Here is a 24,097-nt window from a genome sequence, read left to right as displayed (position 1 = left end):
GTCTGTAGTGTCCTTTGCCTTCCAGACCCCTCAGTCTTGGCCTTGGCTGGACCCATGGTTTAATCGTAGAGAAGCTCGGCCCCTGCCCTTTGGATCCTTCGTTTTGCTCTGTTTACTCCTTGTGCCACTTCCACAAGGGAGGCCAGGCTGGGAAGAAAGTCGGCGTTGGCTGGTGGGGCTTCTCCAGGGCTACCAGCCTTTGCCAGGACCTAATGCGGGCTCTCTCTGTTGCTCTTGCAGGTGCTTTTGTCCGCTGCCCTGCCCCTCCATGAGCTGCTGTTCTGATGCGGCCCATGGTCATGCAGGGATGTCCCTACACGTTCCCACGATGTCATGAGTGGCGGGCAGCTGACCAATCCCAGCACAACGGTGGCCTCAACACCACCCGCCCCCAGCCTCAGGTAAGAGCCAGAGGAGATAGAAGAGAACATCCAGTCCAGCCCTTTCGTTTACGGAGGAGGAAACTGAGTCTCAAGGGGAGGAAGTGACTTGCCTAAGACTACCCAGGAAGTAAGAAAGAGAGGTGGGATTTGAACCCAGGCCATCTGGACTTGAAATACAACATCCTTTCCACTGTCAGGCTGTCTCCAGTCCTCAGGAACCTAGCAGAGATTTAGAAGTGGAAGGGACAGCAGAGGTCAGCCAGGTCAATAGAGGAGGCACAGAAGGCCACACAGTAGCAGAGGTAACATTTGACCCCCGGCCTTTGGCCTCTGGCCTCTGAATACAGTGATTGATTTTGTCTTTCAAACGGTACCACTTGGCCTGATGGAAGGAGCAGACTTCAGGTGGATAGACTCCAACTGGGGGCAGCCAGGACATGCTGCTAGTCTTGGACCTTTCCTAGGACTTATATGTGTGTGGCAAGGGCCCATCTGTGTATACAGGCCCCCTCTGCTCCTACCCTTGGCCTTTTTGAAGTCAGCCTAGAGGATCTGTCCAAATGGGGCCTTCCTCTGGTTGTACTCAGGTTTTCTCCTTTCCTTGCTACCTTGGGGGAGGAGTTCGGGGGGCTAGGTGAGCAGAGCAGCCCACCCTCAGAACTTTAGTTGGGAAGGGCCACGTTGGGTAGGCCTCTGGCCTGGGAGTGCCCCAGTGCCAGGCCCGACTCGTAAGGGCAGACCACATGCCCTCTGCCGTCCAAGATTAAGGAGTGAGCACCACTAACTGAGTTCATGAGTTTTAAGCCTGGCTGGATTTCAACTCTTTCCCACATTTCCCTTCCCTCCCTCCCAACCTCCAAGGCCTTATTCCCATTGCTTTCTTTCTTCCCTTTTTACCCTCTTTCAGCTCAATCTAACTCTAGCCATCCTGTGGGGAGCTTCATCTGTCTCAAGGTCTCTGTCTCTAGTGAAAGGATATCCACCAGAGGCTTGTCTAGGGAAGGCTGTACCTATCTTCTCCCCATTCCTTAGGGCCCACAAGCCTGGAGAAACCTGCTGGTTCTCAGCCCAGCCCTAGGGCTCACTTCTTGGCCCAGGACACTAGAATACGGGACCCTGGGAGAATGTGAGTGATTGGCCTCTTCCTAAGGGTGGAGGATGCAACAGTGTCCAGAGGCAGCTCGGGAAAAGTGGCCCCACCTCCCCCCACCAATACTGAGAGAGCTCATCGGGGAGCTGCCAGGCCCAAGAAGGAGAGAATCGGTTTAGTATCTTTAGGCTGGGGCGGGTTGGGGGATGGTGGGGAGAAAGTGGTATCCTCCCAGTCTAGAAGCCAGGGGCTCACAGCTGGGCCTGCAGTGCTGACTCACCAAGGAGGGCCGCGAGGGTGGTGACTAAATATATGGTAGACAGGAAGGGAGCCAGCACCGTACAAGGGGACTGAGGAACAGGGACATCTCAGGAGGGATATAGGGAGAAGAAGGTGGGATGGTCAGGAGGCCTACAAGAGAGGATCGAGATAGAGAACTTGGAGTGTCCAAGAATTTCAGCAGAGCTAGTGATACCCGGGGCAGAAGATGAGATTGGCCCACGGCATGGGCGTTTGAGACCACAAGACCAGGCCTGCAGAGTTGCCTAGTGGGCCATACTTGAGGCCAACTGAAGGTTTGCCTTTTCTAGCCCAGCTACCTCCTTAGACACGCCCAACCCCAGTCTGAGCACCTGGGCTCAGGGGACCTGACCATTTCCCAAAGGTTGGCAGTATGAGGGTAAAAGTCCAGTTTGGTAAATGATGGTAAAACATGGCTCAGTTCCCTGCCCTGGACTCTTTCTCCCTCATTGCTTCCCTCCATTGTGCCCAGCCCCTTGTGCCCAAGGCAGAGCTAGCCTGATAGCATGCCAGAGCTGGAAAGGACCTTGGAAGAAAGAATTGGATCCCCTCCCTCGGCAGAGCCGAAAACTAAGAAAACCTAGAGAGCCGTGGTGGGGAGTTGGGGACCTGCTCGTGGTCATATAGCAAGGTAGTGGTAGAACCCGGTGTCCAATCCAGCCTGGCTTTTCCAAACAAGCTCCATGGTGAGCGATGAGCCCTGAAGGAAGGGCTGTGAGGTGGGAGCAGGGAGCGGAGGTCCAGCTCTAGGGTGATGGGGGGAGGGGCTTTGGCACCAGACAGAAGGCAGAAAGAAGGGCAGGAGTCCCCCAGAGCAGAGAGTTTGTAAGTGAGCAGGGCAGGCTGGCCAGAGGAGGCCCAGCCCTACTCCAGGGCAAAGTAGGGACAGGAGGGGGCGCTGGAGGGATGGTGTCCACCATAGGAGGGCCAGGCAGCTGAGGCAGCTATTCCTGTAGGTGGGCCCAAGCATGGGAACAATGTGCAGAGGGTTCTGTGGGAGCAGCTGAGGCCTTTTGGCAAAAACAAAGTGTTTTCCATTGGGAGGTGGCAGGGAGGGTGAGCCTCCAGGCTTGGAATGTTAACCTTTCCCCAGGCAGGTCTGCTGGGAGGAGGAGGGAAGGTGGCGCTCCTTGGAAGCACGCTGGCTGGGTCTACTGCGTCCAGTGCTGCATCTTGCTCTGACACTCTGCGTATACCCCCAGAAGCTACCTCCCAGCTGTCCAGGCTGGGGTCGTCTTCCTCTCCAATCTCCCCCCCAGAACACACATACCTCATTTTGGAGAGGCAGACTCGAGCCCAATTGACCCCGAGGTTCTGTCCCTTAGGTTCCGTAGGGGAGGCCAGAGGCGGGCTTACAGCTGTGATTCAGTCCGGCTATCCCATCTCCATCCTTCATTGTCCCCATTACTTGGAGTCAGTGAGGCCTCAGTTCACATCCCACCTTTGACACTGCCTGGGGGACCCTGGGCAAAGGCTCTCTGAGCCTCAGTTTCCCTGTAAAACAGGATAGTATAGTACCCCCCTCATAGGGCTGGTGGGGAACTGTAATGAGAATGTATGTAAAGCATGCTGTTATTAGCATGATGGCTTCAGGATTAAGAAGCTGGGCCTGGAGTCAGGAAGACCTGAGTGCAAATCCAGCCTCAGACACTGATTAGCTATGTGCCTATGAACAAGTCACTTCACCTCTGCTTGCCACAGTTTCCTCAACTGTAAAATGGGGAAAATAATGGCACCTGCCTCTCAAGGTGTGAGGACGAAATGAGATATTTGTAAAGCACTTAGCACAGTACCTGCCGCATAGTAGGTACAATATAAATGTTTATTCCCTTCCCTTCCCTCTGCTCTGCCTCTGGGGTATTTCTTGGTGGGTGCCAGCAGCTCTCCCCATTCAGTATCGGGGGCACCTTCTAGCCTTCACTCCCAGCCTGTGAAGAGAGAAGATGTAGCCCTGGGCTTGGAAGTCTCTACTAATCACCCCCTCCTCAGGCACAGTAAACCTTGATGTCCCAATCTTCCCCTCATCCCTCCAGCCAGAATGAGCAGACTGCCCAGGATGGCTGAGCCAGGAGAGAAAGAGAGAGAGAACGATTGAGAGAGAAAGAGAGAGAGATCAAGGGCAGAAATTCCACATGGACAAAGCTATGATTCACCAGGAAAGCCCTGCTATAGCCGCCCCCCTCTGGATTCCTGGGGGGTCAGTAAACAGGGTGACAGGGGCTGCCTGCTCCCGCCTCCCAGCCCACCAGCCCACCCGCCTGCTGAGAGCAAATCCACCTCCTTTGATTGAGGCCAGTGCTCTATCGGGTCTCTGCCTGGCAGCGCCCAGGCAGCAAATGAGGTGAGGACATTAATGCCAGGGCCCATGGAGCTGCTGCCGCCTGAGCCGGCTGAGGAGCCCCTACCCAACACAGGTAGGGTCCCTCCATGGGGGGGGGGGAAGTTTCCCAGGCTGCACCTGAGTTCTCTCTCCTTCCCTCATCCTTCTACTCTGGGCCACCCTTGAGGTCCTGCTGGTACTAGAGAGGGACATGGAGCCCCAGTCCCCTCTACCCCAGTTGAGTCCATGTTTGGGCCTGCTTGGTTGCCACCCTGTGGCAGGGTCCTTGGAGATGTGAGGACAAAGATGTTGCCCAGGAGGATATGAGCTCATCCCAGGGCCAGGGGCTGACAGGGGTCATGACATCAGGCATAATGTCTGGACCTCAGTTTCCCAAACTGCTGTCCTACCATTCTTAAGCTGCTTAGGGTGAGAAGAAAGAGAGCTGTTCCAGAGCTCCCTAGGTTAGCTCAAGTTTGCAGAGAGGCAGCATGTTTGGCTACCCAGGCAGGGTGACCTGGGTTCAAGTCCTGCCTTCGGTGTAGACTGGCTCTATGACCCTGGTTGTATGACTCAGTGCCCTGGGCACCTCTCTAAGATTTGAAGTTCCTTCTACCAATGAAATGCCAAGGTCAGGCGTCCTCCCTGCAGGGGGTCTCGGCACAGTCCTGGGCTTTTTTGTTCTCCTCTTTTGGGGGCCTCTGATGCCCACTCAGGTGGAGGGTGATGATCTTGCCACAGACACGGCAAGATCCTGGCAGAGAACAGAGCTCCCAGAGGCCACGAGTGAGGGGTTAGACTAGAAGATGAACCTTGGGACCCGGACTGAGGCTGAGCTTCTCCCTTCCTCTGACCATGGCGGTGTGTCCTCAGCTGCTTGTGTGGATCGGTGTCTGTGCCTTTGTCCAGGTTAGAGCCACAGCTGCGGCTTCTCAGGATGGCACAGAGCCGACCTGTGTGAGGCAACAAGTCCTGAACAGTGCCATCGGGCCCCTGGATGCTCCAGCCATGAATCTGTGCTGGAATGAAATAAAAAAGAAGTCCCACAACCTCCGGTAAGCCCCATGGCTCCTGGCACCCCTGACTTGCGCCCTCCCCTTAGCTCAGGGCCAGCTTCCTTCCATTCTTCTGACTCTCGGGGCCCTCAGCAATCCCCCTTTCTTCTTCCTCTCTTCATTCCCTCTGCCAGCTTTCCTGCCATCTATGGTCTGCTGGAAAGACCACTGCACTGGGAAATAAAGGACCTAGGTTTAGTCCCAAAACGGGCTCACTTCCTGTATCACCTCAGAGAATTCCTTTCATCTCTTGAAGCTGCCTCATTTGTCGAAAAATAAAGAAAAATGGGTGTTCACTGTGCTGCCTCCTCACCAGGTTGGCGGATCTAAAAGAAAGCACAGCCCTCTGGTGGGCTCCCCTGGCCCTCTTTCTGTCTGGCCCAGGCCAGTGCCTTGCTTTCTTCACCCCCTCCCTGTCCTAGGGCTGTTCCCCACTGGCCAGATCCCAAGTGGCAGGCCTCTGAGGCCTCAACCCCTTGGCTAGTCTCTAGCTTTCTACAGTGTGCCTAGAGGCAGGCAGAGGTCCCTCCCAGCAGCTACAGCTAGCCAGGCTACAGCCTCCCACCCCCAGCACCAGAGCTGCTCTATCCCCATCCCTCTCCAGCTTGCTTGGCTTGGCCTGCTTGAAGCCCTATGGTGATGGGGAACTCCTAACCCATTTTGGGTGGCTCCGATCATTAAGAAAGGATAAGGACGAGATTAGACTTGTTATGTCATTGGTATAGGGCACCCCCCCCCACCCGCCATTAGGTGATCATCTGCTCTGCAATCTAATCTTGGAGAGGTGTGTGGGGCACTAAGAGGTCCCACAGCCTGTATACATTGAAGCCAAGTCTACCAGGCCACTTCCCTCTCCGCCAGGCCATTTCCCTCTCCTCCAGGCCACTTCCCTCTCCGCCAGGCCACTTCCCTCTCCGCCAGGCCGTTTCCCTCTCCGCCAGGCCGTTTCCCTCTCCGACAGGCCACTTCCCTCTCCGCCAGGCCGTTTCCTTCTCCGCCAGGCCATGCTGCTAATTGAGACGGACTTGCTGTAACTTTGACCTAGTTGCAGTTCCACCCCTATTTCCCTACTCAGAGGCAGGGTGCCCTGGTAGATCTCAAGCCAAGGTCATCCAAGTGAATCAGTGGGACCTTGATGAGCCAGGTAAGTGAATTATGGGCCATTCATGGTCCTTCTGGCCTACTGCCTGCAGGGCTCGACTTGAGGCCTTCTCAGATCCCAGTGGGAAGCTGCAGCCCCCTCTTCAAGAGATCATTGACTGGCTCAGCCAGAAGGATGAGGAACTGTCTGCTCAGCTACCACTCCAGGGGGCCGTGGCCCTGGTACAGAAGGAAAAGGAGACTCACTCGGTAGGTCAGCGTTCCAGAGCCTGCCATAGGACATCCAGTCTCTGCTCAGAGACCTCCCCTTGCGGGGAACTCACCCCTTCCATTTCTGGGTGGCTCTGATGGCTTTATATTGAGCTGAAATACACATTCCTACATTTAGGACCTGATGGTCCTACTTTAGCCCTCCAAGACCAAGCAAAACAAGTCCAGTCCCCTTTTCCCAAGACAATCCTTCAAATGTTTGAAGATAATGCCAGACACCTTCTAAATCTGCCCGTGTCTAGGTTTAAAAAGCCTCCTGTTCTTTAGCCTTTCCTAACTACCTTTGATTTGAGTTCTGAAAATTCCCCGTGGGACCCACTCGTTTCAGGAGGCAGGTTCCAGGGCCAGCTAGGCCATGTTGCTCACTGGTATCGGGCCTAATGATGCTACCATGCCACTGCTCATCGGAGGCTCCAGGGAGAATGACTGCTCAGGGTTCTTGGGAAGAGTGGGAGGCAATGTCAGGCCCAGGGAAGCAGGCCTTGGGGGGTCTGGGGACTCTCACTCTTTCTGTCCTTTACAGGCTTTTATGGAAGAGGTCAAGTCCCGAGGCCCCTATATCTACTCGGTACTTGAGTCAGCTCAGGCCTTCCTCTCCCAGCACCCCTTTGAGGAACTGGAAGAACCCCATTGTGAGAACAAAGGTGGGTGGCCTTCCTTTCTTTCACCTTCTACTTTGCATTTCTGATTCCCCCCCCCCCCCACCTTCCCAATACGGATGCCAATCCCAGCTGTCCTGAGGGAAAAGATCACAATAGGGGAGATTCAGGCCTGGGGAGTATAAGAACAGGCAGGGAAGAGTGCTCTGTGGCCCTAGGGTCACATGTGGAAACACTGTCCCCCATCTGGAAGTGATTGCCCTCTCACTGGATCTCAAAGCACTCTGGTTGGGGAGGACTCCCAGTGTGGAAATACCTCCATCCAGTACAGATATACAGCTGGGCTATAATCTATAGCCCCAGACCCCCTCATTACGTATGTGTCCTTTCTGGATTTTGGTGCTTTTCTTTGTGTACATATTTTCCCTCTGCCACCCTCAGCCTCGATTCTAAACTTCTGGGGGCAGAGATTGTGGCCTCTTAGTGTTTGTCACTTCGAGGCTTCCAACATTGCCTTTGGAAGCATAGGGAAAGGGACCAGCTCTGTGATTTGCTTGGTACGGCAAACTCCCGGGTGAGGAAATCCCTTCTACTGGTTCAGTTTGGCACCTCCACAACAGTCTTCTGCAGTTATCTAGGAGGGCTTTGCCCAGAGTCCCACAGCCAGTGTGTCAGCCAAGGCAGAACTTGAACTCAGGGCTTCCTGGTTATGAGGCCAGCTCTCTAGCTCATGTGCGGTACTGCCTTGATGCTGTGATGAGAACTATGTGTCCTTGATGAGCCTGTGATGTCACATGTCCAGGGGCACCCAAGGGCCTAAGGAATACAATTTTTTCCAAAAGTGCACAGAACGACAGCTCGTCTGTGCCCTTTGGGATGATCCTGATGACTTCTGACCTTTCCTCTGCTCAGGCTGGTCATTCTTGGTCTGGATCTCCAGAGGCCTGGCCCCTACCGGCCTGGTCCGACTCAGGAAGGGCCCTGACAGATAGTCTGGCCTGAGAGAGGCTTTGCTCCTAGGCCCCCTGGAATGGAGGCACACAAATGATATCCAGCCCTTAAGGAAAGGAAGTCCTTAGCGGCCAGCAACTGGCACTGGCACTGGTTATTCCCAGCTCAGTGGGAGCACACACACATGCAAACACACACACACACACACACACACACACACACACACACACACACACAGAGTAACTTGTTCCTTCAATATAATGAGAGAGAGAGAGAGAGAGAGAGAGAGAGGCAGGCAGGCAGGCAGGCTTGGGTCAAGGTGGGCCTTGGCCCTAGCCTCCCAGGCGTTGCTTCCAGGCCCTGCTCAGGAACTAATGCAGGAGGCTGGAGGCTTTGTAGAGGATCTCCTGAGCCAGGGAGCTCCATTCTTTGGTTAGACAGCACAAAATCACATTTCGAAGCCCATCCCCCACCCCAGGAGCTTTGAATGATCTATACCCTGGCACTAGGAGAGGCAGTTCCCCCCTAGGCCCCTCCGTGTCACCATGCCCTCCCTTTGGTGCTCTGGCTGTCACCCCGACCTTCCTTGGCAGATGCCTCCCCCAGACAGAAGATCCAGAACCTCAGCCGCTTCGTGTGGAAGCAGGCAACTGTGGCCAGCGAGCTGTGGGAGAAGCTGACTGCCCGTTGTGTGGATCAACATCGCCACATTGAGCGGACCTTGGAGCAGCTTCTAGAGATCCATGGAGCCATGGGGGAGCTGGGGAATGCCCTGACCCAGGCTGAGGGCATCCGGGCTGCCTGGGAGCCCATCGGGGACCTCTTCATCGACTCCTTGCCAGAGCATATCCAGGCTATTAAGGTACAAGGGACCTGCACCCATTGGGTGTTTGCCATGTACCATTGCTAGCCTGGACTTCACCAGGGGCTGAGAGCGTCACTGGGTACAAAGTCTAGCTTTGGGCTCCAAGGGCATCACTGGGCACAGGGGGCTGGCTTTGGGCTCCTACAGTGTTTCCAGAGGTGTCAAAGTGGAGATGGGGTGAGGGCACTCATCTGTGGGGCTTGTTAGTTCACATTGGCTGGCCTCATGAGGGGCGTTGAGACAGATCCTAGCCCTGGATAAGGAAGGAGGAGTGTACAGGAGTGACCAGTGTCCCTTGTCCCTGCTGGGCTTGGGGCCCGTTTTTCCCTGTAGCTGTTCACAGAGGAACTATCCGCAGTGAAGGAAGGAGTGAAGCTGGTGAATGAGCTCGCTCACCAGCTGGCCATCTCTGATGTGCACCTCTCCATGGAGAACTCCCGGGCCCTGGAGCAAATCAATACTCGCTGGAAACAGCTGCAGGTAGGAGCGATGCCTGGCAGTGAGCTGGAGGGAGGCAGAGGAAGGTAGAAGGTCTCACTAAGGTGAATGGGGAAAGTCTGAGAGCTCCAAACTCTCCAAGAGGGCTAAGTGAAAGGGTGGCTCCCAGGGCTTAGGAGACTGTGGACCCCTGAGCTGCAGGTCGAGATCAGGGTGCCCCACCTCAGACGGGTGGGGAGTGACTGGGGCCCAGTTTTAGGGGCTCAGGGGAGGCCAGTCCAGGAAGAAGTTAACAGATGATTCCAGGGCATCCAGAAATCTCTTGAGTTCTGGAGTCAACTTCATTCTTGTTTACTTTTCCCACAGGTTTCAGTTAATGAACGGCTCAAGCAGCTCCAGGATGCCCACCGGGACTTTGGGCCAGGATCCCAGCACTTCCTGTCCAGTGCGTGAGCCAAGACGAGCGTGGCTTAACAGAGCATCCCTAAGCCTCAGTCTAGCGGGTGTGGAGAGTCCCCCTTAGGCGCTCTGGAGCCTTCAGGGAGCCCAGAAACCCAGTGGAGGGTTGGAGGGGGTGGGGAGAGAAGCCCCAGTCACTGAGACCTGTCCCTGAATTGGCCACTTGGGCTTGGGCCAGCCTCAGGCTCTGAGACCTAATCAGGAGAGAGCTTTGTCCCCTTAATGAGGTCTGTAGGGGGAGGGACTTTCAAAAGTCCCCAAGGCTCCATGTTCTAATAGCATAGTGTCTCACTGGAGCAATGAAGAAGACTTGGCATCTCTGCTGCTATTCACATAGATGCTCTGTTACCCCTGAGGTCCTGGGGTTGTAAGATTGGCCAAGGCTAGAGATGGAGCAGCATGAGAGATCCTTAAAGGCTGTCGACAGAGATGGTTGTCATGGGGTACAGAGAGCACTCCCATTCCACCAGCCAGAAATAGGCTGTGCCCTAACCCAGTGCTAATGGGCCCTCCCCAGGGAAGGTTGCCAGCCTGCTGGGAGCACCAGGGGCTCTCCAGTTGGCCACAGAGATAGCCACCTGTGCACTGTTTTCTATCCTTGGCACCTCTGTGGCATGTGGGGGGCAGAGGTGTGAATCCAATGCCTTTACCTCTAAGCAGAATTTTCTTGTCTGCCAAGGACCCCAGGCTGGCTGCTCGCACCCCATGGATGGGGGGTTGGGGGGGCACACAGAGCCAGTTTGCATTGTCTTTCTCTCTTCCCTCACCAGCCTCTGTGCAGGTCCCCTGGGAAAGAGCAATTTCACCTAATAAAGTGCCCTACTACATCAAGTGAGTGAGTGTGTGTGTGTGTGTGTGTGTGTGTGTGTGTGTGTGTGTGTGTCTGTGTCTGTGTCCGTGTGTATGTGTAGGGCGCAGGTAGAAGCAGTAGCCAGACACCCACCTAGCCCATGTCTCCCTGTCTTGGCTGCAAGTTCCTTGGCTGGCTGCTTTCACCCCCTCCATTTTCCACTCACATTCATCTTCAGGGCCCTGGGCCCTGTTGTAGATGTTTCTGAATCTCCCCTTGTATGTCCATGTGCATACATGTGTGTACGTGTGGGGGGGGGGCACATGGGCAAAGCCTGGTGTGAATGACGCTCGCGTCCTTCTATTTTGTAGCCATCAGGCTCAGACCACATGCTGGGACCACCCCAAGATGACCGAGTTGTACCAAACACTGGGTAAGAACGTGAACGTGTAGGTGGGAAGCCCCACAGTGGCCTCGGCCCTCGAGGATACCAGGCTTTGGGGAGATCCTTGCCCTGTCCCTCCTCAATTTCCTACCCGAGCCAAGGGTCATCATCTGGCCCTAGGGACATTTGTGTTACTGTATGTGACGCTCCCCCATGCACAATGGCCTTGTCCCCATCTAAGCCATGATGATTTCAACTCCCTTTGTCCTGCCTCTGGCCCCAGAGAGAAGTCTCTTTTTTCTCTTGGCAGCTGACCTGAACAACATCAAATTCTCAGCTTACCGGACAGCTATGAAACTCCGTCGAGTCCAGAAGGCCCTACGCTGTATGTCTCCAGCTCCGCTTCCCTTACAGCCTTCGAGCCCCTCCCACTAGCTTTCAGTCCACCGTGGTCAGAGTTCACTGGCTTATGGGGGAAGAATTGGTCGGGGGGCCGGGTTCATGAGCCCCGTTCAGAGTCTGGGAAGGGTTTGGAATATGAACCTGAGCCAATGTCTTCTTGGCCCCGCCCTGGGCGGCCCCCAGAAACTCCTAGTTTTTGGTGGGGTTCCATAGCAGGAGACTAGAAGGAAATGCTAGGGCTACATGACCGTAGGTCTGCCAGGCCTGAGGGGAGTAAAGCTGTCTCCTAAGGCAGAGCAATATGAGGTCCTCCCAGCTGGGCTTCTGGGCCCAATATCCTTGAACTCAGGAGGAGATGCTGAGATGGGTGGGACTGAGGAGGGGCCTTCTTCACCCTGGGGCTGATGAAAGACAGTTCATTGTGACCCACAGTAGGAGTAGCAGCGTTAAGGACGTGGCATACTGGAAGTAGGCAAGGCTTGCATCAACTTGCCAGGCTCACGCTTGGGCTCTTTGTTTATGTCCTTGCCTTGTCCCTGGGGGTTTGATATTGGCTCGACCTCCCCGCAGTGGACCTGGTAACCCTGAACACAGCTCTGGAGATCTTTAATGAGCATGATCTGCAGCCCAGTGAGCATGTGATGGATGTGGTTGAGGTCATCCACTGCCTGACAGCGCTGTACGAGCGGCTGGAGGAGGAGAGGGGCATCTTGGTGAATGTGCCACTCTGTGTGGACATGAGCCTCAACTGGCTCCTCAATGTGTTCGATAGGTAAGCCAGGATGACCCCATCTGGCCCCGGGGGAAGAGGTGTGGGCCAAGAAATGGAGCCAGACTGGAGCGGGGCCTCGTCAATACCCAGGGCACTGCCCGCTCCAGCACTCAATCTGTTTCCTTTTCATCTCCCAGTGGGCGCAGCGGGAAGATGCGAGCCCTGTCCTTTAAGACTGGCATTGCCTGCTTGTGTGGAACAGAAGTAAAAGAGAAATTTCAGTGTGAGTTCCATTCTGAAAGCCGGGAAGGGGGCATGGCAGACAGGGGCGGACACAGAGGGTCAGTTCCCCTAGCTGGTTTTGAGAGCTGTCCTGCAAGGCTGCCTGGGCCTACAGGTTGGCTGCAACCTATCAGGAGAGCACCAGAGACCGGGGCCACTCTTGAGGTGCTTCCAGTGGCTCTGCCTCAGGGGCCTGGCCTGGAGCCCAGTTTGTTTCCCAGGGCCAGGCTGGTTTAGCAACCCAGATTGAAGCAGATGGGGGGAATGGGTGGGGGGGGGAGACTTCAGCTCTTCCTCTACTGGCCCCTATGTAGTTGATGATGCAGGAAGCTCCCAAGAGCCCGTTATCTTGGAGTTCAACAGCAGCTTTCTGTCTTTCTTCTTTATTGGTTGAGTGGATAGAGCATTTGCCTTGAGGTCAGGAAGACCTCAGTTTCAGTCTTACTTCCCCTGCTATCAGCTGTATGACCCTGAGCAAGTCATTTACCTTGTCTGAGCTTCAGGAGTTTATGTTTGATTTGTTAGACAGTGGGGAGCCAGAGAAGGGTTTTGAGTAGAGGGAGGGACAGTGTCGAAGTGGATTGCAGAGAGGAGAGCAAAGTGGCGAGGGGACCGGTGAGGAGGCTTGTCTCAAATCCCAGAACGGCCGAATTTCAGAATTGGAAGCCCCTACCTGAAGGGAATCTGTCCATGTCCCATGCCCCCCGAGTGGCTGTCCAGCTTGGAGAGGGAAGTGCCCGCCCCACTCTGGAACATCTTTCATTGTTGGGAAGGCGGAGCCTCAGCTGGCCTCTCGGCTGCTTCCCCTCTAGTGCTCCTGGTAATGGCCTCTAGTCCCTTCTCCACCTGCCAGTCTTTCAGATACTTGAAGACAATCCTCCTGGCCTCCCTGACTCTTCTCTTCTCCAGGCAAAACACTCCCACTTCCTTGAACCAGTCCTCATATGACATAGACCCAAGACCCTTCCCTACCATTGTTGCCACCTTCTGGGTTCTCTTTAGCTTTTCAGTGTCCTTAAATCACGGCGCTCAAAGCTGAACCCAGTGCTCCAGATGAAGCCTGACTAGAGCAGAAGCCAGTGAGCTTGTGATCTCTCTGCTGGGGCTTCTGATGCCACCTGAGGTGGGGCTGGCATGCTTGGCGCCCACCTCTCATTGCCAATTCATACGGAGCTTTCAGTTCACTAAACCTCCCCCCCCCCGTAAGACTTCCCATTTATTCCTATTAAATTCCATCTTATTAGATTCAGCCCGGCACTGTGGCTGTCAGCCATTGTCTTGACTCCCTCCTCCAGTTTTGTGTCAACCACAAATCTGCTGAGCATGCCATCTGTGTCTTTATCTGAGTCATTGGTAAACATACTAAGCAGCACAGGGCCGAGCACAGATCCCCAGGGCACTCCACAATGAAATTGAGAGTCTGACCATAGGGTAGCTGCAATGGAAATGGAAACTCACTGACGTGAACGGTACAGGTCTCGCCTCCCACGGAAAGAGCAGGCCTCATCCGTCTATTCGACGCATTCCCAAGCAAAGTGACCGACTTCCCACTTGTCCCTCCTGTCAGCTTGCAATCACCCAGGCTCGTGACCTCAGGTAGTCTGGCCTCTTCCCTCTGCCCCTTCCCGCTAGAAGATGCCAATTCTTGTGGGTCCTACCTTGGCAGTCTCTTGCCATTTCCTTCTTTCCATTTCCACGACAGCTACCCTAGCTCAGACTCTCCGGGGTTCTCAGGCTCAGACTCAGGCCAAGGAGATCCCAGGGCCATTCAGAAAGGATTGGGGGATTATTTGCTCTTTGAGGACCACTGATGTGGACAGTTGGGAGGAAGCAGGTCAGCGCTCCATTTAGCACACAGTGGGGTGCGTGTCTGCCTGGCCGGCTGCTAGCGCCCCCTCCCCCAAGTCTCTCTCCGGCCTGACGCTGCCCCCGTCACTCAGGAACAACACGCTCTCGGTGCTTTTGGTCATAACTAGGCCCAGTCGAACAGGGTTTTGTACCAGGGTGCCAACGTTTAGAGGGTGGCTGCAGCAGTTCTACTTCAGCAGGGAGAAACCATGGAGCTTAGTTTCTTGTTAGCAAGACTACTCCGGGTGAAGTGCGCCCAGCCTTGCCCAGCTCCGTGCCCTGGCAGCGGTCTCCCCCGCAGGCCCCCGTTTGGATTTTTGTCATCTTCCCTCCGTCACACGGTAGCCTGGGCTCCAAGGCCTCTCCCTGACGTATCTCCTCCCGCCACACGACCCCCAGCTGAACTCATCTTCAAAAGTGGGTCTTTGAGCTCTCAGGGCCCAGCATTCGCGGGTTGCAAAGCTCCCTGGAGTCTCCAGCTAACTGCGTGCCTGTTGTGCTCTTTCCTCCTTGGTGGCTGTCCTGCAGACCTCTTCAGCCAGGTGGCTACGTCGGGCAGCCAGTGTGACCAGCGCCACCTGGGGGTTCTGCTACACGAGGCCATCCAGGTACCTCGCCAGCTGGGGGAAGTGGCAGCCTTTGGGGGGAGCAACGTGGAGCCCAGCGTCCGCAGCTGCTTCCGCTTCGTGAGTACGGGGCAAGGGGAGGCCTTGCCTAGGGTGGGCTCGTGGGGGTCACTCTGGTTCTGCCAGGGGGTCAGGGAGGGGATTGGCTCAGCAGTGTGGGAGCCTCTGGGAGAAGGATTCCCTAGGCTTACCTTGGGCCTCAGCTCTTCCTGTGGCATTTGAAAAACCTTTCCCCAGAGCACAGGGAAGCCAGTCATTGAAGCTGCTCAGTTTCTGGAGTGGGCCAACCTGGAACCACAGTCCATGGTGTGGCTGGCCGTGCTGCACCGCGTGACCATTGCCGAGCAGGTGAAGCATCAGACCAAGTGCTCCGTCTGCCGGCAGTGCCCCATCAAAGGCTTCAGGTACAACCATGCAGTGACATCAGCAGGATCAGCAGGGGGTGGTATCCCCACATACACATGAGGAAACTGAGGCATAGATTTGTGATTTGCCCTGAGTCAGACAGCCAGTAAGTGTCTGAGACTGAATTGAAAGCCAGGCATCCTGAGGCCTCATCCAAGGTTATTTCTCAGAGCCAGACAGAGGTTGGCATCTGGGCCCAGGATGTGACAGGTGCCTTGGTTGGCACAGCCCATCCCCTACACCAAATGTAGGAACAGGTGCTGGGCACTCCCAAGAAGCCCAGGGGGGTGCCACGTGACTCAGTGTAACCATCAGGGCTACATTTATGTGCTGTTCAGGTGGTAGGCTAAAAATGGCATCATCTCACCAGCCTTGGGAAATAACGACTTGCTGGCTTGCTCCATTCAATTAAACCAGCATATGTTAAGCACCTGTCATGTGCCAGGCACTGTGCTCAGTTTGCATGGAACCCACCAAATAGGTACCCTTCCTGTTCCCTTGAGAGGGAAAAGTCACTTTGGGCCCCTTCATTATAAGTCAGATGGACCAAGGGCTGCCTTGACCATCCCTCGTTTCATCTGGCACATGTTGGGACAAGGCCTTTTCCCACGTGGCCTCACTTATCTCTACCTTTGGCTTGGCAGGACCAACCCTAAGCCCCTTGAGGGCAGACACATTCACTTTTATCTATGTCTCCAACCCCTAGGTCTGTGGCTGGCACATAGTAGGCATTTAGTAAACCCTTGTTGAATTGAAGGCTTTGGGAAGCAGGCCAGGTGGGTCTCAATGTACTTCTCCTGGCATTCCTCCCAAGGGAGCAGGCCTGGGTTCATTAGACCCTTCTTGTCATCCTCCTCTTCCCCAAGGTACCGGAGTCTTAAGCAGTTCAACGTGGACATCTGCCAGACCTGCTTCCTAACGGGCAGGGCCAGTAAAGGAAACAAGCTCCATTACCCCATCATGGAATATTACACACCGGTAAGGGGGGAGGCCCTGGGGCTGTTGGGTAGCTAACTGTGCCATCACAAGGGGAGAGCCCCTGCAGAGAGCCCAGCTCTTCCCCTTTGGCCCTTCACCCTAGTACCCAGCACAGTGAGCCGTGGTAGAATTGACCATGAGGGCATGAAGGGCATTTAACGCTAGTTTGAGAGATACTTGGGTGCCAGCTACATCCAGGTCCACTTTCAGGTCCGCTTCAGCTTGGCTCAGTCCCTTTTAGGCTCGCCCTCTTTGACCGTCGGTTCCTTTCATAGCCACACTGGCTGTGTGGGCCCCAGGGCCCATTTGGTTTTGGTTTCAGGCTGAAACTCCTCATCCCCCAAACTTGGCACTGCCTCTGGTCCCTGGCTACAGAATTTAAATGAGCTTCTCTCTCTATTCTGGGCATCCAGTCGCTTCTCCCCACACTCTGACTCATGCTCATGCACACACGCACACACGCGTGCACAGAGCTCCCCTTTCTCTTCGGGTTTCTTCATGCCTTTCTTCTCCTATGGATTCTCTGAACTGCAGAATTTATGAGTTGAAAGGAGGACCTCAGTCCCCTTATCTGAAAAAGAATTGCCCCTCCCCCCAACATCCTGGACAAGTGGTCATCCCAGCTCTACTTGAAGACTCCTTCTTCCCGAGGCAGCCCCCTGCACCCCGGGACAGCTCTCATTGCTAAGAAATTTCTCCTGACATGGAATCAAAATCTGCCTCTTTGCCACTTTCCCCTGTGGCTTCTCCTCGTTCTGCCCTTTGGGGTCAAACAGCAAGAGCGAGGCTGATGGTCTCTCCCTCCTCTGTGCACTCGAGCCCCTTCCCCATCCTCTGGCCCCCCCTTCAGTGTCCTTTGCAAAGCTGGCGTGCTCAGGCAGGGCCTCGCTCCTGGCAGCTTCGAATCCTCAGATCCTTTTCACACAAGCTGCTGTCTAGCCCTGCCACTCCCATCCTGGACTTGGGGATCTTTTTTTAGCTCAAGTGCAAGAATTTCCATTCATCCTTATTGACTTTTATTTTATTACATTCAACCTGCACTCTCTATAGGGCAGCCAGGTGGTACCATAGTGCATAGAGCACCAGACTAGGAAGACTCAGCTTGGGGAGTTCAAATCTGACTTCAGATACTTCCTAGCTGCGTGACCCTGGGCGAGTCACTTCATCCTGCTCACCTCAGTTTCTTCATCTATTAAAAAAATGAGCTGGAGAAGAAAATGGCAAACCACTCCAGTGTCTTTGCCAAGAAAACCCCAAGTGGGGTAAGGAAGAGTCAGACGGGACTGAAAAACAACTGAATAACAAAAACAGAAAAGATTCTCTAAGCTGTCCAGATCATTTAGGAGTCTGTCATCCTTTCTTTTTTTTTTTTCATGAGGCAATTGGGGTTAAGTGACTTGTCCAGGGTCACACAGCTAGTAAGTGTCAAGTGTCTGGTCTGAGACCGGATTTGAACTCAGGTCCTCCTGACTTCAGGGCCAGTGCTCTATCCACTGCGCCACCTAGCTGCCCCCTGGCTGTCATCTGATGTGTTTGCTATCCCACCTCGCTCAGTGCTGTCTGTGAGTCTGATGAACATACAATCCATGCTTTTATCCAAGTCATTGACAGAAAATGTTAAACATCATAGGCCAAACACAGATCCCTGGGGTCCTCCACTGGAGACCTCCTGCCAACATGACATCAAACCATTTATGATTACGCTTTGAGTGCAGCCATCCAACCAGTTCTGAACCCAACCTACTGTATTGTCATCTAGTCCATATCTTTCCCTCTTCTCTACGGGAATAGCACGGTGCTCTTTATCAAAAGCCCTCCAAAAATCTACCCAGACTCTATCTACGACATTCCCTCTCGTCTAATAGTTTAGGTGCCCTGTCATGGAAGGCTGTAAGGCCAGTGCACTTGGCAATCACCACTTCCTTTTCTAGATGCTCACTAACCACCTCTGCCATGGTCCATTCTAGAAGTTTCCTAGCAAGCTCCCTGGCCTAAAGTTGGCAGATTCCATTCTCTTCCCTTTTGGAAAAATCAAGACAACCTGTGCCCTCCTTCTTCAGGCTTGTGGTACGTCTGTCTCTCTCCCCTTTTCCCATGATCCTTCAAAAAGAGCTGCTGCTGCTGTTGCTCTTCCAACAGTTCCAGGAGCCAGTGACAGCTCACTTGGGCAGGTGGTTTGAAATCACTGAGGGCAGCCAGTTTCTTTCTCACTCTTCTTCCTTACCTTGGGATGAACTCCTCGTTAGCCATTTTGGTTCTGCCCTTTCCATTCCAAAGAGCATTCTTTTTGGCACTGAAAACAGAGGTAATATAAGAGTTGGGAGTTGTGTCTTCCCCACAGGGTCAGTCTCTGTCTCCTTCAACCCCTCCTCAGAGTATTAGCATTGTGGAGCTACCAGTTTCCTAGCCTGGAATTCTCGTGCTCTTTGGACCTTTCTCTCTTTGCCTTGCCCTCCTCCCAGGCACTGCAACGTGGAGTCTAGGTAAATGCACAGTTAAATTCTATTTTGATCACTCAGCCCCAGAGAGACATGTTGGAGTTTTGGAAAACTTGGCTTGATCCCTACACGTATGTGTGGCTTTGGGCTACTGAATGCTCTCCATAAGCCAGCCCTTGGTCCCTTACTGGCTGCTCCAAGGCACTGGCGGTGGCGGTAGGTGAGCCTTCAGCTCTGTCTCTCTCCAGACAACTTCGAGTGAGAACGTGAGGGATTTTGCTACAACACTGAAAAACAAATTCCGGTCCAAGCAGTATTTCAGCAAACACCCTCAAAGAGGATACCTGCCCGTGCAGTCTGTATTGGAGGCTGACTACAGTGAGCTGTGAGTCCCTGCTTCCTGAGCCCTGGGGGCTTTCCTGGCCCCCGGGGACAGTGGACCCCACTGTGCTAAATCAGGGAGCATTCTGGGAGGGTACTAGGACTGTGCCTTGGCCATGGGAAGGAAGCGGTTTGGGGACAGGGGGCTGGGATAAAGTCAGAAGCATCCAGGTGCTAACCTCTGGCTGCCTTCTCCCAGGCCTGCCTCCTCCCCGATGTTACCACACTCCGATACACATTCCCGCATCGAACACTTTGCCAGCAGGTACCAGAGTGGGCACCACCAGCCCCGGGTGGGGGAGGGCAACGAGGGGAAACTCAGAAGGAAACTAGGAAGGGTGATCTAGCCAGACAAGGCCTCACACAGGCCCGTTCCCTGGCTCATCCCGTGACTCAGGAGAGCTTTGTCCAGAATGATGGAGTGAGGCCTAGTGAGAAAATGCTAGGCCTCATCCCCAGGTGAAGTAAGACCAACTGGCCAGGGAAAGCATGGAATCCTAGCTCCAGGAAGCATGAAAGCTGGGCTCTTGGGAGAAGGCCAGCCCCCTCACATGCCTTACTTCTGTTTCTGTTTCTTTGTCCCCAGGCTCGCTGAGATGGAAAGTCAGAACTGCTCCTTCTTTAATGATAGTCTGTCTCCTGATGACAGCATGTAAGTCCCTACGGAACCCTCACAGCATTTCCTAGGGACTTCCTGCCTTCACATTTGGGAGAAGCAGGCCTTGGCCCAGGGAATTTGGGGGATGGGGGTGGGAAAGGCCCCCCTTTTAAGTATGATGTCAGGTAAGGAAAGTAGGTGTCACTAGGCATGGCAAGATGGAGGCCTGCCTATAGCTGAGGTCAGGAGTATTTCCCTGTTATTCCCCCTTCTTCCCTACTCCCCCCCCCCCCCCACTTCTTGCTTTCAGTCCCAGTGGCCTCCTGCTCTAGGCTTCTGTTCTTCCAGGCCCATTTCTGGAGGAGGGAAGGAATATTCTCATGCAGTGGATTCCTACACCCACCCACGCCCTCTTCTCCTGGCAAAGCCTGGATAAAACATGACCCTCCTCTCTATGTGACTATAGTAATGGTTCCCACGAGCCCCTTAGGAGAGCTGAAAGCCTGGAGGCCTCCGCCAGGGGTTTCTGTGCCTAGTAGATGATATCCGCCTCTTCCCTTTCCCCTCTCCCCTGTCCCATGGCAGAGATGAAGATCAGTACCTGCTGAGACACTCAAGCCCCATCACAGACCGGGAGCCTACCTTTGGGCAACAAGCACAGAACACCATGGTTGCCGATGACAAGGGGGAGCTGGAGAAGATCCTGGCTCACCTGGAGGATGAGAACCGGTGGGTGTGCACTTGGGGTTGTGACAGGCTGCCAAGAGGGCCTGGATGTGGACTGAGGAGCAGCAGTGAGACCTACACTGCTTCCCCTGGAGACTAGGCTTTACGAGAGGATGTCAGTATGGGTGATCTGGAAATAGAATTAGGAAGAAGATAGGAATCAGGCTGTATATGCCAACATGGAGATTACTGGAACTGGAGCCGGGACGGGAGCAGGTCCAAAGCTAGGCCCTCCACTGTGACTAACAGATAATGTGTGTGCCAGCTAGACAGCTCTGCCAATGGGAGTCTCCCTTTCCCTGCTGACTGAGCACTGAGGTTCAGGCTCCTGGAGGATGGATGAGGGTGGGGAGAAGGGCTAAAATCACCCTCCAAATGGCTTAAGGGTTTGCAAACGGGCTGCATTTCTATGCATAGTGTTTATGGTCTAAAAGAAGTGCCGGAAAGTTGGGAGGCATCTGTCCTGTAAAATGTGGGCTCTCATCCCACTGAGGTTGGGGGAAGGGTGAGGATTGCTGTGTGTTCTAGATGTACAAATATGGTCGGCAAGAAGCAGGGGGTGGGGGGGGGCCTGCACCTTGGACAAGCCTGACGCAAGCTCCTCTCCATGGCAGGCCTCCCAGCCTGGCCTGGGCAGCTGGCACAGGGCCCAGGTGCCACCTGGCACCTCGGCCAAGGCCCCCCCATGTCTCTGGCAGGATTCTCCAAGGGGAGCTACGACGCCTTAAGTGGCAGCATGAGGAAGCTGCTGAGGGCCCCCCTGATGTGGCCCAGGACTCCCGCAATGAGGAGCTCTTGGCCGAAGCCAGGCTCCTTCGGCAGCACAAGAGCCGACTGGAGACCCGCATGCAGATTCTGGAGGACCACAACAGGCAGCTGGAGTCCCAGCTGCTGCGCCTAAGGGAGCTGCTGCTGCAGGTGAGGGGGCTCAGGCCCAGTGGCAGAGAATTCCTGCGAGGCAGCAGCCCCCGGTGCCATTCTAGCTGGAGTGGCCTCAGCCTGAACAGGGCCCCTGCGACCCGACTGCCCCTCCTGATGTGCCATGTGGTCTGATCTGGCACGGAGGCCCCTTTGCCCAGTGAAAACTGCTTAGGAGATCGGGTGAATACGTGTGTCGTCAGTTAAAAATTGGGACACAAACTGCCCAAAAGCCACAGGCCGTGGGCTAGGGCTTGGAAATGTGGGTGCCCTTCAAAGGCTTTTGCTCATGTCCACGTCTCCTGTACCCTGCCCTGTGAGACTGAACAGCTTTTGGTCTTCTCCAGAAATTGGCTGGCATGGAGGCGTAGAAAGCATCCGACTGGGGGAGGTGCCAAAAAGAGGCCCGAAATAATGCAGGAGATCGTAAGCTCCTTGAGGGCAGGGACTGTTTTCCTCTTGCCTTTCCATTTCCAGCATCAGACCCAGTGTCTGGCACATAGCGGGGCTTCATTAGTGCTGTTCGAATGAATGGCTGCCGCTGAGTACACCATTCATGGCATAATGTATAATGCAGAATTTTCTTCTAAGATGTTAAGAAAAAAGGTGAAATTGCCAGCTAGTGACGGCAGCCCTAAACCAAGCCCTGGGGGGTGTCATTCTTCTTCCCTCTTTGTAGCCAGCCCCTGAATCGGAAGGCAATGGCTCTGGGGACTCCTCCCTGGCCTCTTCCCCACAGCAGTCAGAGGGCAGTCATGCCCGGGAGAAGGAGCACGCCACCCCAGACACTGAGGCCGCAGGTGAGCTTCCCTTTCCTCTCCAGGCGTCCTTCCTGCGGGGCTCGGGTCGAGAAGCCTCCATCCATTTTCTGGTGCCTGGTGGGTGAGCGGGCTGAAAGGCACCCTTCCGTGCTTCCCCTCTCCACCCTAGATGACGTGGGGCAGAAAAGCCAGGATGTCAGCCTGTGCTTAGAGGACATCATGGAGAAGCTCCGCCATGCCTTCCCTAACGTCCGAAGCCCAGATGTGCCCGCCAGCACTCTACTGGCTTCCTGATGCGTCCAAACGTTCACCCCCTACTCTGGATCCCTGTTCTGGCTCTGGCCAGATCCCTCGTCCCTGCCCCAGCCAGGCCCATCCCGTCGCCACTGGCCCGTCTCATTCCCTCATCCCCCACTGGCTTAGTAGGCTTCAGGCAGCAGCAGGGACTTGAGGTGGGAGAAGCCAGATGGGGGAGGGGGGAAGACGGGGAGCCAGCACAGGGACCTTCTGATCCTCAGGCCAGCAGCCTGCTTCCTCTCCACACACTGCTGCCACATCCCAGTAAAGCGGGGATCGGGGGCAGCTAGGTACCTTAGGGCTATGAGAAGGGCCTGTTCTGTTCCTGCCTTCTCTTTAGACCACAGGAGACGGGCGGCCCGGCACCTGCCTGGGGATCTTGCCCTGTGGCCCAGCTCCAGATCCATGTGGGCACAATCCCACCCCCTCCCCAGAGAGTCTGGTGCAGAGTGCTACTCAGCATGGATGGTTTGCTGCCTGGAACGCCTTCCTCCCTGTGCTCCAGCCCTCCTGCCCCCTAACTCGGCCTCTCCTCACTTGGCAGGATGGTGCCCTAGTCAGGCTTTCAGACTAGTCTTCCTTGTTCCACTAACCCTCAGTGCCACACTGGTGGCCACATGCTTCTTCTGGGCATTCTCTAAAACCGGGGGCTCTTTCCGCCTTTGGAAAGGAGCCTTGATTTTTGCTGGCTCCTAACACCACCTAACATTTGGGCCACATTTGGGAAAATGGAAGCAACACTAATGTAGGTTCCCTCCCCCCTTCTATTTCCTCAAGGCCTCAGCCTCCTGGGCAATTGGCCAGCGATGCCCTGGGAAACCTAGCTGAAGGGCGGCTGCTTGCTTTCCTCTGGCCCCCACAGGTCCTGGAGATTTGCCCAGTGGTTTCTCCTGTGGGATCAGGGGTAGCAGCAGCAGGCCAGGTCTCCAAAAAGGCTTTGTCCCTGCCACCTCCTTAGGGCAATAGTTGTAAAGGTGCCCCCCGTGCCGGCCTGACAGCCTGGCCTCTAAAGGCTTTTGGAGGAAGAAGCAGTTTCAGGGACGCCATAGCAATGTTCTCAGGGCCATGCCTGGGCCCAGTGCCTCCCTGGGGCTCCTTCCCTCCTCCCCCCTCCCAGGTGAGGCAGGCAGCCACCCAGATGCGTGGGCCCTGGCCCCAGAGGCACGTCTGAGTAGGCAGGGGCTCTGGGGCTCTGGGGCTCTGGGCCTCTGACCCAAGCCAGAGCTGCCTTCAACAGCCTTATACTGGAAGGAGCTTTATAACAGAGCCCTGGAATCCACTCCATCTGGCTAAGTCTCTCTCTAGTATAGTTAGATCCATATTTCACCGTTTTGTGCATCAGTATTCTCATGACCTCACTTGCACATTAAATTCTAATACCTCGTGAAGTACTCATGTTCTGCCTTGCTCTTTGTCAGGCCCAGCCTTTGGCTGGATGGGGAGAAGTGCCCAGATGGCTACATCCTGAGCTGTGCCCTCAGGGGACTCTCTCCAGGTTTACTGTAGGCCACTCTGGGACCCAGGCTCCCTTGGTCACCCCCAGGGGCTGGTTCCAGGGCCTAGGTTAGACCAAATCAAAGCTCTGTCCTGTCCCGGATCCACTAGTGTATCAGAGAGGGAACTGAAGGTCTCAGCTACAGTGACCATGAATTCTGTTTCTGTTCTTCCCTGTCCCCTCCCAATTCCTAGGCAAGGCAACATAGCTTATCCTTCAGCCCC

General features: G+C 54.9%; 1 protein-coding gene across 2 annotated transcripts; it reads left to right on the top strand.

Annotated features, from left to right (window-relative positions):
• Positions 1–284: 284 nt before the first annotated feature.
• On the top strand, positions 285–23,492 carry DRP2 (dystrophin related protein 2). 2 transcript variants are annotated; one of them, XM_027837201.1, is made up of 23 exons: positions 285–407; positions 1,662–1,671; positions 5,010–5,148; positions 6,342–6,498; positions 7,043–7,163; positions 8,663–8,931; positions 9,268–9,414; positions 9,739–9,817; positions 10,602–10,662; positions 10,993–11,054; positions 11,317–11,391; positions 11,979–12,180; positions 12,318–12,403; positions 14,779–14,936; positions 15,114–15,280; positions 16,148–16,259; positions 18,946–19,082; positions 19,278–19,343; positions 19,665–19,730; positions 20,262–20,405; positions 21,101–21,320; positions 22,000–22,120; positions 22,251–23,492. In XM_027837201.1, the coding sequence occupies exons 1-23, from the start codon at positions 285–287 to the stop codon at positions 22,373–22,375; spliced, it is 2,847 nt and encodes a 948-aa protein (XP_027693002.1). In that variant the 3' UTR covers positions 22,376–23,492. The 2 variants fall into 2 exon arrangements, with proteins under 2 accessions (XP_027693002.1, XP_027692993.1); XM_027837192.1 differs by lacking the exon at positions 1,662–1,671 and having other exon boundaries at positions 285–401; positions 5,003–5,148.
• The last annotated feature ends 605 nt before the right edge of the window (positions 23,493–24,097 follow it).

Source organism: Vombatus ursinus, unplaced genomic scaffold (assembly GCF_900497805.2).
Source record: "Vombatus ursinus unplaced genomic scaffold, bare-nosed wombat genome assembly UNPS02004533.1, whole genome shotgun sequence".
In the NCBI taxonomy this organism is placed as follows: Eukaryota; Metazoa; Chordata; class Mammalia; order Diprotodontia; family Vombatidae; genus Vombatus; species Vombatus ursinus.
The sequence above is the reverse complement of the archived record's forward strand: the minus strand, read 5'-3'. Positions and strand labels throughout refer to the sequence as shown.

Coding starts and splice junctions, on each gene's coding strand:
- DRP2 (XM_027837201.1), top strand. CDS start 285: ATGCGGCCCATGGTCATGCAGGGATGTCCCTACACGTTCCCACGATGT. Junction 5,149..6,341: donor AAGAAGTCCCACAACCTCCG/GTAAGCCCCATG, acceptor TACTGCCTGCAG/GGCTCGACTTGAGGCCTTCT. Junction 16,260..18,945: donor TCATGGAATATTACACACCG/GTAAGGGGGGAG, acceptor GTCTCTCTCCAG/ACAACTTCGAGTGAGAACGT.